This window comes from Phasianus colchicus, chromosome 18 (assembly GCF_987193195.1).
Source record: "Phasianus colchicus chromosome 18, bPhaCol1.hap1.1, whole genome shotgun sequence".
Lineage (NCBI taxonomy): Eukaryota > Metazoa > Chordata > Aves > Galliformes > Phasianidae > Phasianus > Phasianus colchicus.
The window spans coordinates 5,150,031-5,169,751 of record NC_143453.1 but is presented as its reverse complement, the minus strand read 5'-3'; the positions used below and the strand labels follow the sequence as shown (position 1 = coordinate 5,169,751).

The following is a 19,721-nucleotide window of genomic DNA, read 5'->3' as shown; positions in this document are numbered from 1 at the left end:
TTTCCCAGCGCTGTACTCCTTGGAGGCTCTTTAGCTCTCATCTGTGGGGGGATGGGAGGGGGTGAAACACACGTTTTTCTGCACAAAGATCCTTTTTCCCAACTGCCTGTCGTGGCACGTAGCTGCAGGACGGAGCCAAACAGAGCAAATCTCAGCGAACGAGTTAAGCCCCTTCCGAAGCGCTGCGGCTCCGTTCCCAGTTCTGCTGCCTTCGTGCCGACTTTCCCTGGCAGCTCTGACCGAGACGGACATTTCTCGGGGGCGTCCCAACTCCGTGCCCTGCCGGCTTTACGGGGATAAGGGGAAAGGTGCGGTGGGATCCCATCTTAGGGCGGTAATAGGGCTCACAGTGCCACCCAGTGACCGCGGGACCCGAAGAGCGCAGCTGCGCTCCCAGCTCTCACTCGGCGAGCGAGTTCCCTGCCCACCGAAGTACCCATAAGAGATGTGACCCCTGGGGAGGGTCCCAACCTGCGGTTTGCTCTCAGAGTGCTCACGAGTCCCAGCAGGGCTCATGGGAGAGCACGGCCAGGCTTGAAGCCCAGCAACCCAGGCTGTTGAGCCCCTGCTGGGGGAGTATCCCTGGCTTCAGGTGCAGCACGCTCGGTGGCTTTCTGACTTACACCCCAAGGTTAACGCACGACCTTCCCTCCTTTCTGCCCAAATCCTGCCTGCATTCCTCGCTGGGTTGAGCCGTGTGTCACGTTCCCAGGTGAGCAAGTGTCAACAGGCAGCTTTAGTGGCGGGGCACAGGGAAAGCAGCCAGCTGGGTGCAGTGTCAGCAGATCCCGAGGTGGCTCCCAGTGCTGCAAACTGCTGCCCCAGCACTGCCCTGACATGTTTCCAGCAGGGACTGTCTCACGGAGAGATGCAGACTGAGGCTCTATTTTGGGTGATGACTGCAGAGCCCACAGAGCTTTTGGCAGCAGGGAGGGGTTTAATCTGCCTGTCCTTCTCCAGGTACGTTCTCTCCTTCTTCCACTCCCCTCCATTTTCTGTAGCTGTCTCAGTGCCACTGCCTTAGGGCTGCAGGGCTGCAATATGTGGCTGAAATGAGGCCACTGCAGCAAGGGAGGCACGAGTCCTGCACTCCTGATGGATGAAAGTCCTAAATCTTCACTGCCCTGACAAGGACTGCAAGCTTTCTGCTCTCGGGTTGTTCCCCAATGTGTCTTTATTTTTGCCTGTTTAAATTTAGGCCAGCATTGGTAACAAGCTGCCATCGCTGGGCAGCACGAAGCCAGCATGCTGCAGTCAGAGCCATTTCCATCCCATCACCTACCCCTGGTGATCAGGTGGTTCCTGATGACTGTTCTGATGGAGGTGGGTAACTCAGCCCCATATAGGCAGGAGTTGCTACTGAGTATTGGAAGTAACCCTGATGTTGTTTCTGGGGTGCATCCTGCAGTGTGGGATGACTCCATCAGTGACAACGCACTGCTTGTTGGTCAGTCCTGCCTTAACCCCTCCAGCAGAATCCCAGACCCATTTTAAGCCTTTTAGTGGCAGACTCCCCCCCAAGCTGTGCGTCCCACGTACCGATGGGGGTGCTATTTCTAGCAGGGAAATCCTCTTTGTTAATTTTAGAGCCAGTTCTCCAGAGTGCTGAGCACTCACAGCTCCTGAAGGCAGTCAGGGCAGTGGGAGGTATTTGGTCTTTGAAGGCTACGGCTTTTTCTTACATGAAGAAGCCCCAGTGAGATGAATTGCATTGCCTTTGTGCCAGGTGCTGTGCCAGACGGGGTGCCCAGGAGGCCTCCAGCCCACATGCAGTGCTTAGCAGCAGTCAGTGCCAACAGAGCCAGTTTCCACTGCTTGTCAGCTGTGTTACCTGGGAAGAGAAAAGCTGTTCCTCTTCAAGGTCGGTTGATTAATGGTATCACTGGTCACAAGATGAGTGCAAAAAAGAGGCAATGCAAAGCTGCAGAAATAGATTCAGCAAATGAAAGTCCCAATGAGAACTCCCTGAACTATTTCCTTATGCAGATCAAACTAGTGAAGTAATAGAATGTAATTAAAAAAAACCCTTGGGTTGGGGTCCAGGCACCCAGGGGCCATAGGGTTTGTACATTACCAGGGGTGCTCCACAGCGATGGAAAAACAGGCAAGTTTGGTTTGTTTTGTATGTGTTTTTAATGACATGGTATGGATAGTGATGGTGCACTCCAGGAGCTGGCAGGGATCCTCGCTTCTTGTCAGGAGCATCCCAGGGGTCTCATGGCAGCGCCGGGCTGCTGAGCAGCAGTGGGCAGGAAGGATAACAGGAGCTGAGCACCAGGGGTTTCCAACCAGCTCCTGTTGTTCGCTTATGTCTGTCCCTTCTGTAGCTTCAAAGCAGCACCCCCTCCTCTCACTCGCTCCTCCTGCATCAGTTGCATCTCTGGGGCTGGGGCAGCTGGGGGAAGGCAAAGCCATGCACCCAACCAGCACTGCTTTGCCCCCCTGTGTGAGCAGAGCTCCTCCTGCCCCGGCCTCCCCAGGGCTTCATTACGTGGTCAGCCTGGGAAGCAGCATATCCACAGGAGCACTGACGGTCACTTGAGGGTCACGCTTTCTCTTGTGCATTTGTTCTTAAATTCCTGACCAAACGCACAATTAGAAATGAAGGATTATTCAGCGCTGACTTTCAGTTGCCCTTGTTGGATAAGCCAGGATGTACAAAGCAGGAGCTGGGTCCCCACAGACACCCCAGATTTAGCTCTGATCCCAATTGTCTGGTGCGCCAGCGGCGGGTGAGACCGACGGCGTGTGCAGGGAGGGTTCTGGTTACAAATGCCTGGAATGAAACAAGCAGGTGCTGGGAAGGTTATCTGAGGAGAGCGCTGTGCTAATTCTCTGCTGCCTCTCACTCACCCCTGCCTGGGTGGCACTTCTGCAGGTGAGGCTGTGTCCAGTGTGTGAGGTGAGACATCACCAACCCCCTGAGCAACGGCAGCAGCTTTTAGTGTGGGTCCAGAGAGCAGAAGTGGGGCTGAGTGTCAGCAGTGGGTGCTGGGGGTCCTTCCCTCTCCCAGGGAGGGCAGTCGTGCAGGAGCAGTGCTTGCTGACCTGATTCAAGCTTGAAGAGTTGATGTGATTTCTGCTTGAAGGTGGCATCTCCGGGCTCCGATGTCAGACAGGAGGCTCAGTTGGGGACAGCTGTGATGCTTTCTCTCCTCACTGCACGCCCGTCCCTCTCAGGCTGGTAGCCCTGCTGCAGGACGGCTCAGCTGTCTGCACAATGACTGTCAAAGTTTGCAGCTCTGGATATTAAGGTAACCTGAAATTGGAACTGCTTTACCTTAATACACTGAGCTGTGACTTGTGGTTCAACAGCTGCTGTGAGAGCAGCTGATACGTTCTCTAAAAAAAGGGCAGAGGACACAGTGTGGGACAGAACCCACTGCAGCTGCTCCAAGGTGAGTCATCGCTGCTGCTGAATACAGACCTGAAAAGCTTTCCCATGTGCACAAATTACGCTGGTTATTGTAAGCAATGTTTTAAAAAAAAAAAAAAAAAAAAAAGGAAAATTGTTCATATGCTGTGACAGCATTTTATTTTAGTGTCTCTAGGTGTACTTGCTCAGGCAGGTTTACATTGGTTGAATCTATTAAGGAGTGTTTTAATATCGCATTGGTTCAGAAAGGAAACCTTTTAATTAAATGAAGGTGACCAACAGGTAAGTCCAGCTCATTCCAGAGAGGCTGTGCTAAAACTTAAGGCTTATGCTGTTTGGGCTGGCCTAACTCAGCTCATTTGAATTTAAGTTAGCAAAAGCTGGTGTGCAGCTAAGCCACAAGCAAACCCAGCTTGAGCTGCTGTCACGGGCAGCTGATGGTCAGAGAGCAGAAACTCGATGCACTGTAATGAGAACAAAGAGTCCAGGGACACAATGCAGGCTTTTAAGACATCTCCCTTAGAGCATCTAAGAGCCTGATGTTCCTCATAAGTTTCCTTTTTTCCCCATAGCTCACTTCAAGTTTCAAAACCACTGCTAATGATTTAACTGAATGATCCCCAATATTTTTTTTTTTTAAAGTTACAGCTTTATCTCCACTCTTAATTTGCAATGACTGGAGAAAGGCAAAAGATGACCTCCTATTCTTGATCTGCAAAAGCAGGTATTTGTAACATCTTATGCTGACACCATTACTGGGACCGGAATGCCACGTGTCCCACCTGCACTGCTTCAGATAAAAGCAAAATTAAAAGCCTATGTGTAAATCAGTCAAGATGCTCTGTCACAGTAAAGGAAAAACATGGAGTTAAGGACAGTGACAGGAAGAGCACTAAGGGGCAGTGCAGGGGAAGGAAGCCATGCTATCAGTGGTGCTGGAGCTTTTTCAGTCTGCCCCCAAAGCAGTGACAGCACAGCAGGAGGGAACGTGGGATCATCACTCACACGGCTCAGCAGCTGCTGCTTACCTCTGGCTGTGGTTCCAGAAAGCTTCGGCTGGCACACGCTCACCCACAGAGCAGCAGTGAGGCTGTTCGTATTCTGCTCACATATCAGGGGTTTAAGACTGAAAACCACAAATACTGGAAGTTGAGGCAACTTTTATTGAGACTGTACAAGCAGGGCACTGGGAAAAAAAAAAAAAACAACAACAGTGGCTTGATGTTGGGACCAGCTCTGTGGAGTGGAGTAAGAAATTAAAAAGGCACTAATCTTAAGAAAAGACACTCCGTATATTCTAAGAATATAATTCATTTAATACTGTTAATTTTGTAGCACAAAAAAATAAAACAAGCCGTGATCCCCAAAATAAACTTTAAAAGCTTACACTTTAATATTATTGCCTGAAGATCATGGTCTTTAAATTACATATTGTGTTTTAAAGTTTACACAGTGAAGACTGTCTCAAATACAAGGCCACCTTTCCCACTGCAATAATTGTATCCTTGTCCCAAAAACGCATTTTCATGTAACACAACAGCAGAGGACAGCTGGAGGATGCTTTCACTGGTCCCCAAAGGCAGTCTTTTAGGCAGGTCTCACTTTCAGATGCAGGTATTGAGAAAAATGCTCGAAAACTGGACTAGAAAACAAAGGCAGCCCCACTCGTTCCCAGGACGTTAATATAATATAAAAAAATTACTTTACAGGCACATGAAATGGCACAAAGAATGCTGTTTTTTCCCTTTACAAAAATAATGCTCGGGCTTTTCGGAGCCCCAACCCAAACAGGATATTCCCTTTTGTTGATGCTTTCCAATTTGTAAACAATCATTAATTAAATTAGCGCTTCTCCAGTGATGGACACGGATTGAAACAGTTTTCATTGAAACTTTCAGACTGCTCAGAGGCTTCAGTGTGTCTGCACACACACGAGCACAAGGAGAGGCAGTGAGCCTTCATGGTGGATAGCTACTGTGGCACCACTTACACACTGTGCTTTGTGGATGGACACCTGACAGCCCAAGGAGCGTTAATTTACACTGATAGGTTACAGCCCAAATGGAAGAGGCTTTGTATAGCAACACACGGCACACAGCAGCGAGCGACTGAGAAGCCAGACAGTCCTTCCAAGAGAAACACACACGGATCAGATGCAGTCTTTGTACGAAAATATTTGTCTTATAGCAAAATGGCAAAGACACGATTTGAAGCGAGGTTCCAATCGGCGTCGGTTGGCAGCGTGCTACATTTCAACCACACCTAACATCACCGAACCGACCGCTGTAACAGAGAAATACCGCTCATCTGGGGCCCAAAATCTGGTTCACAGAAAGTTAAGAATCCTTTTCTTTCCATCAGATGCCACTACACACCATTTTTGCATAGTTTTGAAAGAAAATCTTTTGCTTTTCTGCGCTATCAGAACATAACCTAAAACGACGCACGTGTTCAAGGTGTTCACCTCATCCAATGAGGAGATGAGGCGGGACGCTTATTTTCATGAAAAAAACAACAGGTTAAAAGCTATATTCAAGATCTCAAATCTCACAGTATTTATTTACGGACTTGGACATGCAAAGGAGGAATTCCACAACCAGTCTGAAGAGCTGCCCGGAAACAGGGCACGTCTGAAGTAAGGTTTCTCTGCAGCAGACTGAGCTTAGTGCAGTTGCTGTGTTCACAAGGTGACTTTCAGTAGTACAATCCATGTAGTAAACGTACAGGTGGAGTCAGGGCACAGAAATTCATGACCTCCTTTAGTTAAGAGAGCTGCATAGCTTTTTGTTGCAAGACAACCTGGCGATGCCTATTGTCAAGAATTACTCTTACAGCACCAAACACTTCAGTCAATGCTACTCTACTTCACAGTTAATTTGGTAGTAAAATGCTCTACAAGAACTTCTAGACTGTCAGCCACTTGATTAATACTACAAAAGAGAACTAACAGATGAACCGAGAGTTTCTTTAAAAAAAAAAAACCAAACACAACAGCATTTTACATCTCTTGTTGGAAATGCCATTCTTACACTTCTTCAGTGTCTCCCATTCAAGGATCTCATGGCACTTTCAGCTGAGTGAGAACAATGTTACTTTTACAAGGATCAAGTGACACAATCAACAAGAAAATGCATTGGAACTGAAGACAACGATAAAATTGACATTTGTAAGAAGCAGTGAGGTTTTGCAGGTGTCTGAAGTTTCTCTTTTTGCTACAATGGACAGCTTCAAATGTTGAAAAACGAATGCATTGGGGCACTACTGTTTTCCTGTCAGATATTCCTGGTTTTCTGCAGCAGATATTTTTCTTTATCCAGGCTGTATTCTGTTAAATCGGTGCTCAAACTATTTTAAAAAATATGTTCCAGTTCACCTAGAAAACACATTTAAAGAAGGCAGAAGATACTACTGTACCTAAGCTTTCACATCCTGTAACAGGCTAAGGACTTGAGCTGTATGGCATTGATAACACTCACGTAGCTACAGCCATACAGTTCCCTACCAAAGGTGCAATTACAACAGTACAGCTTATGTACAGAAAAGGGGAGAGAAAGCTGTACTGATAACAGACACCTGTGTGGCCTCCTCCAGCCTGAACATTAATGGTAAGGTGGGAAAACCTTGGCAGCTGACTGCAATTAACCATCTTCTAGAGGATGCTGGGAGTAGGAGGGGTCTGGGGCATATAAAAGCCAGAGCCAACTTCTTTAGAAGGGTAAAGATTGTAGCATGAAAAGGTTTGTGGTATGAGGGGGGAAAAAAGAAAAAAAATTCTGGAAGAGGAGCACAGCAAGGTGGAGATGCCCTGGAGAAAAAGGTACTGTGTTCAAAGTCTTCAGCAAGTTGGGGCGGGTACAGCCAGGAAACTTGGGAGTGATAAGGGAGCCTACAGAGAAATGGGTATAAAAGGCTTATGTTTAAATAATAGGATTTTATCAGTTTTTACCAAGGTCTTCTGTCCTGTTCCTTTCATACTTCTTCATGCTGTGGCAATCTGATCCATCTCCCTACCAAGTAACAGCTTGGTGACAAGCACTACTATGTTAGTAAAGCTCTACTTCCAACACTGCAGAAGGGCTCTGTGTAGACCAGGCCAAAATGTTTCCCTTTAAAGCTCACTTACTACAGTTAGTGCTTGCAAAATCAACAGAAATACTTTGAGTATGTAAAAAAAAATAGGTTATGAGTGTGAACCCCTCCTAAGTTTCCTTATAAATAAATGCCTCAGCTTCAATGCAGCTCAATCAATGGTTATTTGTATTTAACACACACTTTCAGGAAGGTCAACAACAAGCTTAAGAGTTAACAGAAATGAGCAGCTTCTAATGCAACTGCTTAGAATACATAAGCTTCAATTAATGTCCTTTAAAGAGACCGTCATTGTAAGTGTACTACCTTAGGGCAGGTTCTCTTAAAACTAAGTCGTCTTCAGTCCTAAAATTGCATTTTTGTTGTTGCTTTTTGTTGGACAGTAACAGATGAGTTGCATGTTTGCTCTAAGATTAGGGCTCTTCCTACTGAGCAGGCCAGAACAAGTCCATGGAAGTCTCAAGAAGAAGGGTTTTTGTCCCATGCTTGTCTGCTATATGCTTCAGTCTTCTCCAGCTTAAGGCCCAATACAGTTTTAAAAGTGAAACCAAATTCTGGTTGATGTATCTATGGTATGAAGGTCAGGCAGTGACTTCAGTTGTATGTATTCCAAATGTGTATTAAAAGAACTGTCAAACTGCAGCAAGCTGGAAAAATGGGCAATGCTAGCAATGTGCCATTTAGCCATCATCCCACCTCAAACAACACTAATGAGAGCCAGGAAAGGGAAGCAGCAGTGTAAATCAGATCAAGGGAATCATTCGTTCTCATCTGGGTTTTGAGGGTCAAATATTTTGACATGTGTGAATGGGAAGAGCCCTTTTCGCCCGTTGACCTCTCCTTCCCACTGACCGTTTATGTTCATCCTTGTAACCTTCACAATATCTCCAACCTGCATCATTAAAAAAAAAAATCCGTTAGCACACATGAGAATCTCACCTTTGATACAAATCAAGTAAACAAGAACAATAAATACAGCTTCAGAATTATAAATATAATTCCTTTGCATAAGCTTTAAAGGGAAAGCAGTTATTTTTGTTTAACTGAAATAAACATTTTGTTGCTGGAAATCTGCACCCTTGTTGGGAAAAGTTAACGTATATTTACATGTTGCAATAAATTGCTGAACCACACCTTTTCCTGTAGAAAAGCTTACTTCATGCTACAGTATATTTAGCTTAGACAGGCTGACATCACTAAAGCTACCACAAGTAATGAGATGCAACATGCATTCAAAAGAGCACAGTACTTGTTTTTAGCATTAGCAGGTTTACTTCAAAGGAAAATTCTCTTTCCAAGAGATTCCTGTAGCAAACAGACCCAGAGCTCCAGTTCTGGCTGTCGCAGTCTAAGAAATTGGTGTAGTTCTCTAAAATTCTGCATGTTTCCAAGGCAGACAGAAGCATTCTCAAACAGTTGTTCCCAAGTATGAGATGCACAAATTCTAGCTTGGTTTGCTGCTTTCACCTTCACTTCCCGTCAGAGAATTTGAAACAGGAACAATGACTTGTCGAGCCTTTCCTATCACAACTGTGTCTCTTCCTATTTGGCCAAAGACGAGCAGAGCTAAGCTATGATCTAGCAAAAAAAAGCCATCGGCCCAAGTGGTAAATTACTGTGTTCAATGCAGAGTTTAATTTGAATCAGGATAATTCACAAAGCCAAATGTGTGCTACAGCAGGCAGAGCTGAGGACTGCCTACAGTCATTTCTCCCTGAACTGCTTCAGAAGAGCTGAGCATGTGGCCTGTTGCAGCAGCCCTCTAACTACACCTCCCTTCCTGTTTACTGAATTGCATCTATGTGGTAACTATAGTAAATATTAGACAAGTGACATTAGCAGCTAATAGCTAAGGGCACAAAAGGTAGAGCCATGCTACGACCAACAGCAAGCACCTCAGAAGGCTCTTCCCCAAAGGAGATCCAAGAACTGCACAGCTGGATTCCAGATCAGCAGCCAACTTCTGTAAGCTCCAGAGGTAACAAGCTGTGATCTTCTTGAGGGGAAAAACTACCTTTTATTGTTGATATAGTATGTATAACAATTCGTATGCGTTATCTAAATAACATTGCATGTAGAACTGACACAGGTGGTTTCAGGACCTTGGCAAAGGACTCTGAACTGAAACTTCTCACTTAAGATGTGTGCATCTTCCATCAAAGAAAAAAGCTGACTTTACAAAACGTATTCCTAGAGCCTACTGAAAGCAGCTCCCATGACTGCAATAGGTGTTATTTGAAGATTGCTCAGAAGCATTCTGAGCCCTTAAATGAGATTTAAGAAGTTACAGTGAACTCTGGCACTCAGTGTTGTGTAGCTCTGAAAATTTCACAGAAATGTAAGCTTGATGTTGTGTATTAGAATGGAATTAGGCATTAATACATTTGCTCTCACTCTCTTGCCCTTCTTTTACCACTACTTGTGGGTTTTTTCCACTTCCCACCCAGATGTTCCAAATGTTCACACGTGGAACAATCTTCATCTTGTACTTTCCAGATAGGAGTTCAGAGGGGATTTTCCTATTTGCTTTTGTGATAATTGTGAGACTTTCTTCAATTGTCATCTTCATGTATTCTGCTCATAAACTCAAAGATGAAGCCTGTGTACCCTATAAGTAGTTATACACTGCCTGATAGTTAGCATGCTCCTGTAGCATCAGTGTGGCTGGTTTCCATCTCTTCCTGGAATGCTGCAGCTTGCTTTGATGGTGTGCTTGAGAAAAAGCACAATTTGTCTGACTTCTCATTAAATGGAAAATCTAGAGAAAGCTTTATATAGTAACAAGATGACTTAAACAGGAACCTAACAGAAGCCTCTTTAGGAAAAGGCTGATAACATCTATAAATAACTCAATGTTACTCTGCTAGATTTAAGTAACTTTTGAGGACAGATTTGAGTTCCAGGATTCAGACTCAAATGCAGAAAGCCTCACTGCAAGAGTCAGAACCCAACAGGAAACTGTATTTGCACCACTCTATAGAAACAATTCACTTGGAAGCATTTTAATCTTATTAATGGAAAAAAAAAAAAATCAGTAGTACACAGACTCATGTTCTGAGTCAGATTCAATTCTGGTCACGTGCTGTAGAGTTCCATCCAAAGTTTGTGCAGAAGGCCTATAAAAATGTCCTTCAATTTGATTGATTTCTACAGCATGGATGGGCTTGGGAGTCTGACTTCAGGTGAGCAAAAATTAAAGATACAGTAAGTGTATTACCTTTTAATAAACTGCCATGTAGATTAACAATCCAAGAAGTTCTTTAGACTACTGGGCAGCGGGAGTTGTTAATGTGTAGCAGCTGTTAAAGGATAGTAGCTGAGAAAAGCTTCTCAAAACATCATCTTGTAGACCAAGGACTGCTGGATGTCCTCTGCTTTAAGCAAAAGGCAGTTGCCTTAAAGACTGAATGAAATGGCATGCTGAAACAAGATTCTGGGGAAGGAACCTTGATGTCATGAGCAAGTAATTGTTGCATCTGTGTTAATGACCTCTGGATTAGCAACATCTGAAAGAATCCAGTCAAGCAGTCCCTCTATGCATTTTCCTCTCCCAAACACTAAGGACAGTATTTGGTAAATTCTTAAATTCTCTTTAAAGCCTCTACAGTAAGGTCACAGCTGAGGTGGGATCTCCCATGAAAGTTAACATGCTGTTGTTTTTAGAGAATGTTTCAGACCAGTTGGAAGGGTTGCCTTATGATTAGGAACAGGACAGTCAGGAGATCTGGTTCTATTCTCATTGCTGCCACCAACTTCCTGTGCAATTCTGGACAGCTCATGGGCCCTTATCTATAAATGAGGATAACACTTCCTTAGTGTCAGCATCCCTCAGATAAGTAATTCACTTGTAAAGTATGCCAGCATCACTGCATGGAAGCATCAACTGCTGACGTGAGTAATACTTCTGAAATGCAGCCATTTGGTTCCACCCAAACGATAAAAATCAAAATGCATTTTAGATAGCATCCTTTCATTATGTCCCTGTTACAGCATGAATTCAAAGCCCTGGGGAAATGCAAGTTGTGGAACATGCCAGTCAGAAAGCTTACTTCATTCACTCTAAACTCTTCCATACCTGTCTCCATTTGAAGCTGATTCATACACTGAAAAGGTTTCCTGCATGCCATTTGAGTCACGTAGTCAGATAATTTAGCATGTTCTATAGATATTCCAACAATGAAATTACTCTATCACACTGCCCCCAAAACGTATAAAGCTAAACAAAAGAGGCAGAGTTTGGTTGAACTACGAGAGGACAAAATGAGACTCTGAAGTTCTAGATACTGGAAGATTGAAGAAACCAAAAGGCTGATAGCACACCTCTGTTAACCTAATTTTCATGCTCTGAGCCAGAAGAATTGCCCAAACCAGAGCATGCAGTCATTCAGACCTGAAGAAAGATCATTCTGGAGGTGTTAGAACAGGTCAGAGGGTAGCACAGAAATGCTGATGGCCTATAGATACAATTAACCTAGCCTCATCTAGGAACAGAGTGATGTAGTTTGGCAACTGTCATACCTATACTTGAAGTGCAGAGGTGAGATTAGAGTATTACAAGAAAGCACAGTTTTCCATTAAATTATGATAGCCTGTCTCCTGCTAAGCATGTTGGGACAGTATGGAATTTGGAGGCCACTAAGCTTCAATGGAGGAGTGTTCCTGAGCTATGCTAAGTCACAGCTTTAGCACAGGAACTTGTCTAGGTTATCTCTGCTGCTTTCAGTTTCACCTGAAAATAAGCTCTGCAAACAGTTCTGAGTGTGAAGATGCATTGAACTGTAAGGCACTGAAAACAGTCACGATGGGAGCAAACCCTGTCTGGTAAAGGAGGTCACAAAGATTAAGAATGCATATAATCTCCAATGTAATTGTTGGCCTTGTTTTCAAATGTAGCATACTGGGAAGTTGGTACATATCAGCACAGACACAGAAACCCTTCCACAGTGTCATTTTCCATTAATAGCTACCAGAACTAAAGCTCCAAAGCCAACTTTTAAAATGCAGGACCTGTGCTTGTACAGTTTAAGCAAAACTGTCATCCTTGCGCTTGGATGCATTTTAATATTTAATGTAGCAAGACAAAATTTCCTTAGCTAAGAAAAGCACTATGCTTGTTGTCAAGTGATAGCAGCAACCTAATTTCCTAATTAAGTTCTACTACTAGCACATTTTGCCCTACTTGTCTCAACTTTAAAATAAAGAGGGGAAAAAAAGTTACCTGTAACCTAATTGCAACAAGCTCAGGAGAAATATGGTGTCAGTTATGCAAGTGTGGTGAGCAGCTATTCATTTCACCAATATATTTGAGTGAAACCTTAACTCTGTACTAGCAAATTAATACATTTGTATGTTTGAGATAGGATGTGCAGATACAGCTGCTTAATATTACACAATGCTGGCATAGGTGTGGAGGAAAAAAGGAACTTATAAAAACGGATACAAAAAATATAATGAAACTCTGTGTATATATGTCAAAAATAATCTTAAGATACCATATTCCAAATCTGGATATGAGCTCCAGGACTGCTACTGCCCTCAGAATGGTGTATGACAAATACCTCACAAGCACTGAGAATAATGGTAGGAATTGTTGTTTTGTCATCTGGTAGACCAAAGAGTGGCAGCAGCTGCTGCTCTCCTGTTTTCTGGTTCCTTAAGTTATTCCACTCTGTTTTATAAGGGGAAAAAAAACCAAAATCAAACAGACTGCTAGTTTTTTAAAAGGAATTATATATCACTGGTTTGTCTGCTGACTTTGCTAGACATGAGGAACTTTGTTGCATTGATCCAGGCAAAGTACTCAATTCCCTGCAGACAAGCTGCTTCTTTAAGGTAAAATGCAGCAGGTCTTAGGCTGCTGGGCACTTAACCCTGCACATCATGTACTGCCTTAAGACAAGGCTTCAGCAGTGTATTGCTGTGATCAGCCTGGCTGTACAACTACAGATTATTAATGCTGAGAAACCTGAAGGCAGGCTTTGCTGCCCTGTACCACAGGATCAGTGCCAGCAGTCTCTGCTCTTACAAAACCCATCACCTCCTCAAAGCACTATCTTGTGTAACCTCTGAGCACAGGGCTGCCCTCCCAGTTTTCTCAAGGAAAACCGAGGTTGAAAAAGAGCAGCATGTAATCCTGTAATACAGAGTTCTAGTTCCAACAAATACAGGACACTGCATCCCTGTCCTTCATATTCCTTCCTCTGGAGCAGCAGAAAGGAAGGAAACTGCCTCTTGGCGAAAGCACACAACTAGAGAAACAGATCTTGGCTGCTGCTTTTATTGTGAAGGTTTTTTTGTGTGTGTGCAGTATCTTTGGAAATACTACACGTCAGTGATAGAACTCAGTAAGGTCACAGTGAGAAACTGCAAACTTCAATTATTTCATGAAAAATGCTAAATGTGTGCTGCCAGTGTAATTAACTGAACTGACCACAGTGACATGTCAGTCTTAGAAATAAATGCCATGCTTCCTAATGAGTATCCTTGTAGGGGAAAAAAAGGACAATTACCCTTAAACTTGCTTGCCATTAAATTTTCCCATTTTATAAACTATTTCAAAGTTAAACATCTTACCAAACATCTCAACAAGGATTTTCAGTAGAATGTTCACTTTATAAACTGTATCTTCTCATGGGAGAAACTTAAAAAAAAAAAAATTACCTTACCAAACAAGTTTTTTCTCTGTAACAGGCTATGGCTCTTTATCTTGTCTTACATTTTGACAGTTTGTGTAAACAACTGCATACAACAGAACAATCAGACTTGAAAGCAGAGAGCTTGTCATTTCCCAGGGTTCAGCTTGAAAATGGGACATCTCTCCACTTAAAAGGAAGTTGAGCAGATTACTATGCAACAGCTTTATTTACTCCAGATGGTATTCTGCTTCTTTCAAGCACTGTCTGTGTGCTGACCACAGAAAGCTAAAGCCAGCAAGCAGATATTCTGCTTTCAGACTGTTGTATCAGTTCAGATGAGATTACAAAATCAGTACAACTGTACCAAGGTGTTCTTATCCACACAAGCTGAACTGTGACTGAGGCTGAATACTGCAATATATTGTTATTTTGAAAGAACACTGCTAACTTTCTTCCCCCAAACGTTCCCATAAGCTGTTCTTTCTCTTGTGTTAGTAACTGTCTGTGCTCTTACAAAACTTCTAGTCTAAGTGAACCCTATCATTTTCAACAATGTTTAACTGTACCTCCAGTAGTTTGGATTAAGGAACATGCAGAGCCCTGAGAAGGTTGGGACAGCAAAAGGTGTTAAGCAAACAAAAGGAGGATCATGCCAAGAATTTGGAGCTTTCTTTAGAAATGGTACATGTGACAAAAAACGTTGCTGTAAAATGAGGTTACGCTCTTTCCCTGTGCATGGATGGAAAAGCTATAATCACAATTCAAACCTGCATGTTGGCCGGAGAATGAATCCTGCCAGTATATCAGGGCAGTTAAATGATAGAATTAACTAGGTCACTAAATAGCAAATAAGAGAAAATTCATTAGTGAGATCCATCCTTCCAAGCAGTTCTGCTACCTTGCAGCAAAACAAGTTCCCTCGAGTTGTTCTATGACACCTTGGTAACATAAAATCAACTGCTTGCCTTACTGTCTTCAGAAGCATGAATAGTTTTGGCAGGAATCCTCTGTACGGTGCAGTTGGCAGAGAATTTACTTTTCTTCCTATGCTAATTTTCACACACTGTTCACAAATGACAGGCTGCCAGTTTTTGTAAGACTCAAGAAAAACAGTGATACGTTTAATATTTAACCTTCTGCCAATAATCACCTGTAGAGATTGTATAAGAGGGCAATTATGGGAAACTTTTATGAATAACCAAAAGTGACAAACAAAACCTTTTGAATCTTAGTGAAAAGCAGCAGCTTTGGCAGCAGCTTCATTTGCAAACTGAGAAAAGGCAACAGGAAAAGTTCAAGAATATTTTTTAAACCCCCTACTTTACTTGCTAAGATGCTGCTTCCCTTGCTTGTTTCCCTGCATTTGCTCCTTGAGCTCCCCCCCATCCCATACACCCAAAAAGCTGCAGTTGAGAATCAGAAAAAATAACTGTTTATCAGCAATCCTTACCTTTCTATTTCAGTTCTCAGCCTGGAATGATCAATTAAACATTCCTTCTCTAAGATTAAGTAGAGAAGCAAAGTCATTTCCACAGAAGGGTGTATATATTCTACTGCTCTTATAACATATCTCACTGTTCCATACGCAAGACAGCAGTGCATTAAGCCTAGGTTCTGAAGTAGCTTAGTCACTTTTCTCAAAGGAAGTGGTATAGATGAAGCAATTTTTGTATGTCTTTCTTCAGAACATAATAGAACTTTTCAATCTTTTGGCATAGATAAACAGACTCCACATAAACTCATCCACACCTGCTCTGTCACTAACAATATCTAGTTCATTTTTCAAAACCATTGGAGAACTGTAAGACAAAGAGGAAAACTCACCTCTAATGCCAGTGCAGTCTTGTCATAAGCGCAGGGTACTCTCTTTTGGATAGCTTTGGCATAGACTGGTCCATTCTGCGTGGATGGCAGAGGATTGATGACTGCTCCAGGTGTACTGGATACTGTGGGAAGGGGACTTGTGGTCTGAGGCTGAGCATAAGCATGGGCGGGTTCTGGAATACCATAACTGTTGGAATTTCTGTTGCCATGCTTCCCGATAGAAGATCTGACTAGCTTTTCTACATAAGGAACAGGAATCATCCCAATCCGACCATCCTTGTTTCTGGCACTCCACCACTGTTCTTCTGGCTTCTCTACAATTACCAGTATTTCGCCCTTTTTAAATGGGAGATCCTCAGCATCGTTGCCAGGAAAGTCATAGAGAGTCCGAACGTATTCCACGTTTTCTTCGGCAGCAGACATAGTAGGGGCAGATCCAGATCCCATTGGTGGACTTGGATACCTAAGTTTAAAAAAGTTCCAGTTATCAACAGCCGTTGTTTTGCATTTCCAGTAACGAAACTAGCCACCAGCTGCACACAAGGAACACCAGGTAAAAGAGAACTACCTATGTTCACCTACGTAGCAAAACACAATACAAATCTATCATAGATGTAAAAAAAAAAAAGTATAAGGCAAAACCTTAAGTACTGCTTTACTTTCTCTTTTGGATTATTGCGAAGATCTTAGGGTAGAATAAAGACCTCTGTGGCTTAAGTTATGAGAAGTTGTGATATATTAAGTGAAAAAGTTTTGGTTGACTGGGGAGGAGCTTTTGGAGAGCTAAATAATCCTCTCCGGTTCGTCACGTTTCCATCTTTAACCTCAGCATCCACTTCTGTTAAGAATCCAGAAACCCTGAATGGCAAACCTGAGGGAGCACAGTGGGAAAATGGAAGCAATAGTAAAAGGAAGAATATGATAAACTCTTCAGTCTTCCTAATTCTGTAGGCAGTAGAGCATCCTTGTACCAGAAGGCTACTGTTTATATGCAGGATTTGAGGGACAGCCATATTAATACCAAAAATCCCTTTGTTTAGGGACAGAGATGCATCTTATGTTCTTAGGAGACAACACATTTCCCTTCCATTCTTGAAAGTAATACGGAATTAAGCTCACTGATCTTATTGTCATAACTTCAGCTCTATTTAAGAGTACTCATCTCTCCTGAATATCTAAATACCTAATAGCATAAAGTGACATCCTTCATAAAAAACAGGATGAAATACTAACATCTGCTGGAAGGAACATACCACAAACACTGCTTTCTACTATATACATGCACATCATGAAGTCAGAAGAACTAACAGCCTGCAAAAGCACCTGAGATGTTCCACTGAAAAGGCCAAATTTTAAAGAGAAATGAAGACTAGCAGTAACAGTTCTGGAAGAAACTCCTGTCTACCCCTATTCTAAATGTAGTCCATTGATTTAAAGAAAGTAAATCTGGAAGTGCTACCCCTCATTCTCCTTCTTGCATCACGAAATTTCTTTTTTAAACAGAAGTCCAAACTATCAACCATGTCAGTGATTTTTTTCCAGAATTTTAGAACAAGAACTATACTGTGGATAACCACTTCAACCCCTTTTGTAGCTTTACAAAAAAGCCTGTCAGTTCACAGTATGCCAGCTCCCTTCTGTCTCAGACTGCTGAGAGCACCACCAACATCTGTCTGCAATGAAAGCCTTAAAAATAAGGTGGTACTAAGATGTTCAGGAAATGTTTCATGCAAGGTATGACACAAATAGCCAGAGAACAAGTGGAATCAACTAAGTTTAAGTTGTGAAAGCCAAGTCATTGCTGTCCATGACTAAGAATGAGGTTGGTTGTTTTCAGAAAGGTTTGACAGTACCTAGGTTAACCAAACCAGAGATAGGCAAGAACATCACTGCAGTATAGACTTCTTTCCTCTAAACTGTCCATAAGTTTAAACACACACATAACCCTGTGCAGCTCCAGTTAAATGTTTCAGCACCTGTGAAAGATGAGGGAATTTTTCACCTACCCATTTCTTTACCCCCAGCACAACCACTACCAGAAGGTTTCTCAACAGCTTTAGGAGCTCTTGAGGCCAGAGCTTTGTCACGCTCCTCCCACCACCTGACAGCTCTGCAGAGCCTGCTGACCACTTGCCTTTTTCAATTTGACGCTATGGTCGACTTTTGACAACTTACTGATTGTGATTAAGAACTCAGAAGTTATTCCCCCTCCCCCTATCCCCCCAATAACCTGTTAATCAGAAAGAAATCCCTTCAGCTGCAGAATTTAGAATTGAAGTGCTTTTTTTTTTTTTTTTTTTTAACTGTGCCACTATTTTAATAGCTTTTTTCCTTATTTTATCTAGGAAGGATTAAATAAATATGTTCCAGAGTTACTGGTAAGCTGTTTAGTGATGCAGCCTGCAGGTATGCCCTGTGTTGGGTGCAGGACAAAGAATGAGCTCACGGCCAAGTCACATTTTCCCATCCTCCTAAAAGAGCATTTCTCAGTGTATGCATATGCAGAGACAAAGAGTGCTGTAACCAGACAGAGATAAATGCTTTTACCCTCTTCTGGGGGAATGCCACTCTCTAAGTCTGGGAAACAATGTTTTAGAATGCATGAGAATTCAATCAGCACCACGAAGCAGGAATCACAAAGGCACGACCTGTTGGAATCACTGTGAACTTGAGGCCAAAGCAACTGAGTTCCGAGGCCATACTACAGCCAGGGAGGGGAAGACTTCTGAGCCAGCTTCTCTCAGCCTTCCCAACAAGGGGACAATACCAGAAGGCTGATACAAAGCAAGACCACACCCTCCTGCAAGACAATTACAGTGGGTGGCAGGGATGTTCCCAGAGCCTCCGCATCTGCCTATATTCATCACAAGGACGGGCCCTACGCGCTATACTGATGATAACGATAACGAGCAACCCGCAGCCATCACCGAGAGCCCTGTCCGAGAGTTTCAAAGCAGAGGAGCCCCATACAGACCCCGGGGCCGCAGCACTCACCTGGGCGCGGGCTCGATGAGGGTGGTGGTATCCAGGTAGTGGATCTTGTAGAACTCCAGCAGGGCGGGCAGGTGCTCGAACTCCTGATCGCCGATCTTAAAGCGGCGGTTAGGCAGGGAGTTAATGATGTAGTGGGACACCCGGGAGTTCTCGGATACCGACAGCACGTAATCCCCCGGGCAGGTGGACGAATCCCGCACCAGGAACATGCCGTGCCGCTGCCCCTGCAGCCGAGTCTGCGCCTCCGCCCGCGACACCGGACCCACGTACCAGCTGGAGCGGTCCGACGAATCGAACCGGGCGGCGGAGGACATGGCTCCGAACGGGGAAGGGCGAGGGAGGGGAGGAAGAAGGCCGAGAGCCCGGAGGCCCCGCGGGAAGAGGAGAGCAGGGGAGGGGAAGGCCCGGACGGGCAGGCGGCGGGGCCGGGGGAGAGGAGGAAGCGCCCAGCCCGGCGGATGGGCGGCAAAGGGACGGGGGTGCGGAGAAGGAAGCCCCGTGCCGCTGAGGCGGAGGCCCGAGGATCGCCGGGCGGGGCCGGCCGGGCGCGGCGCTCAGGGCCCCGATGTGCTCAGCGGCGCGGCGTGCGGGGCAGCATCCTTCCCGCCTATCTCAGGCCCGGTTGGGCTGCGAGGGCGGGCGACCCGAAAAGGTGGCGAGGATATCCCGCTACGGTGCCTCGGCGCCGGATGAGTGGGAAACGGGAGGGGCGAAGCGCCGGGCTCCCGCTTTCTTCTATGGGTTCCCTCCCCTCTCAGAGCCGAGCACCAAAATGGCGGCGGCGCCGGGCGGTGGGAGCCCTC

The 19,721-nt window shown here is 44.3% G+C and overlaps 1 protein-coding gene across 4 annotated transcripts; it reads right to left on the bottom strand.

The window, feature by feature from the left end:
* Positions 1-1,647: 1,647 nt before the first annotated feature.
* CRKL (CRK like proto-oncogene, adaptor protein) lies at positions 1,648-19,678 on the bottom strand. Of its 4 annotated transcripts, XR_016472130.1 has the most exons (5): positions 18,919-19,678; positions 15,925-16,387; positions 4,405-4,562; positions 2,854-3,259; positions 1,649-2,776 (listed from the first exon to the last, which is right to left on the bottom strand). XR_016472130.1 is itself a non-coding variant. In XM_031592331.2 (3 exons), exons 1-3 carry the CDS (start codon positions 19,230-19,232, stop codon positions 4,497-4,499), a joined length of 843 nt encoding a protein of 280 aa, XP_031448191.1. In that variant the 5' UTR covers positions 19,233-19,678; the 3' UTR covers positions 3,803-4,496. The 4 variants fall into 4 exon arrangements, 2 of the variants coding, with proteins under 2 accessions (XP_031448191.1, XP_031448190.1); XR_004166778.2 differs by having other exon boundaries at positions 1,648-3,259; XM_031592331.2 differs by lacking the exons at positions 1,649-2,776; positions 2,854-3,259 and having other exon boundaries at positions 3,803-4,562.
* Between the last annotated feature and the right edge of the window lie 43 nt (positions 19,679-19,721).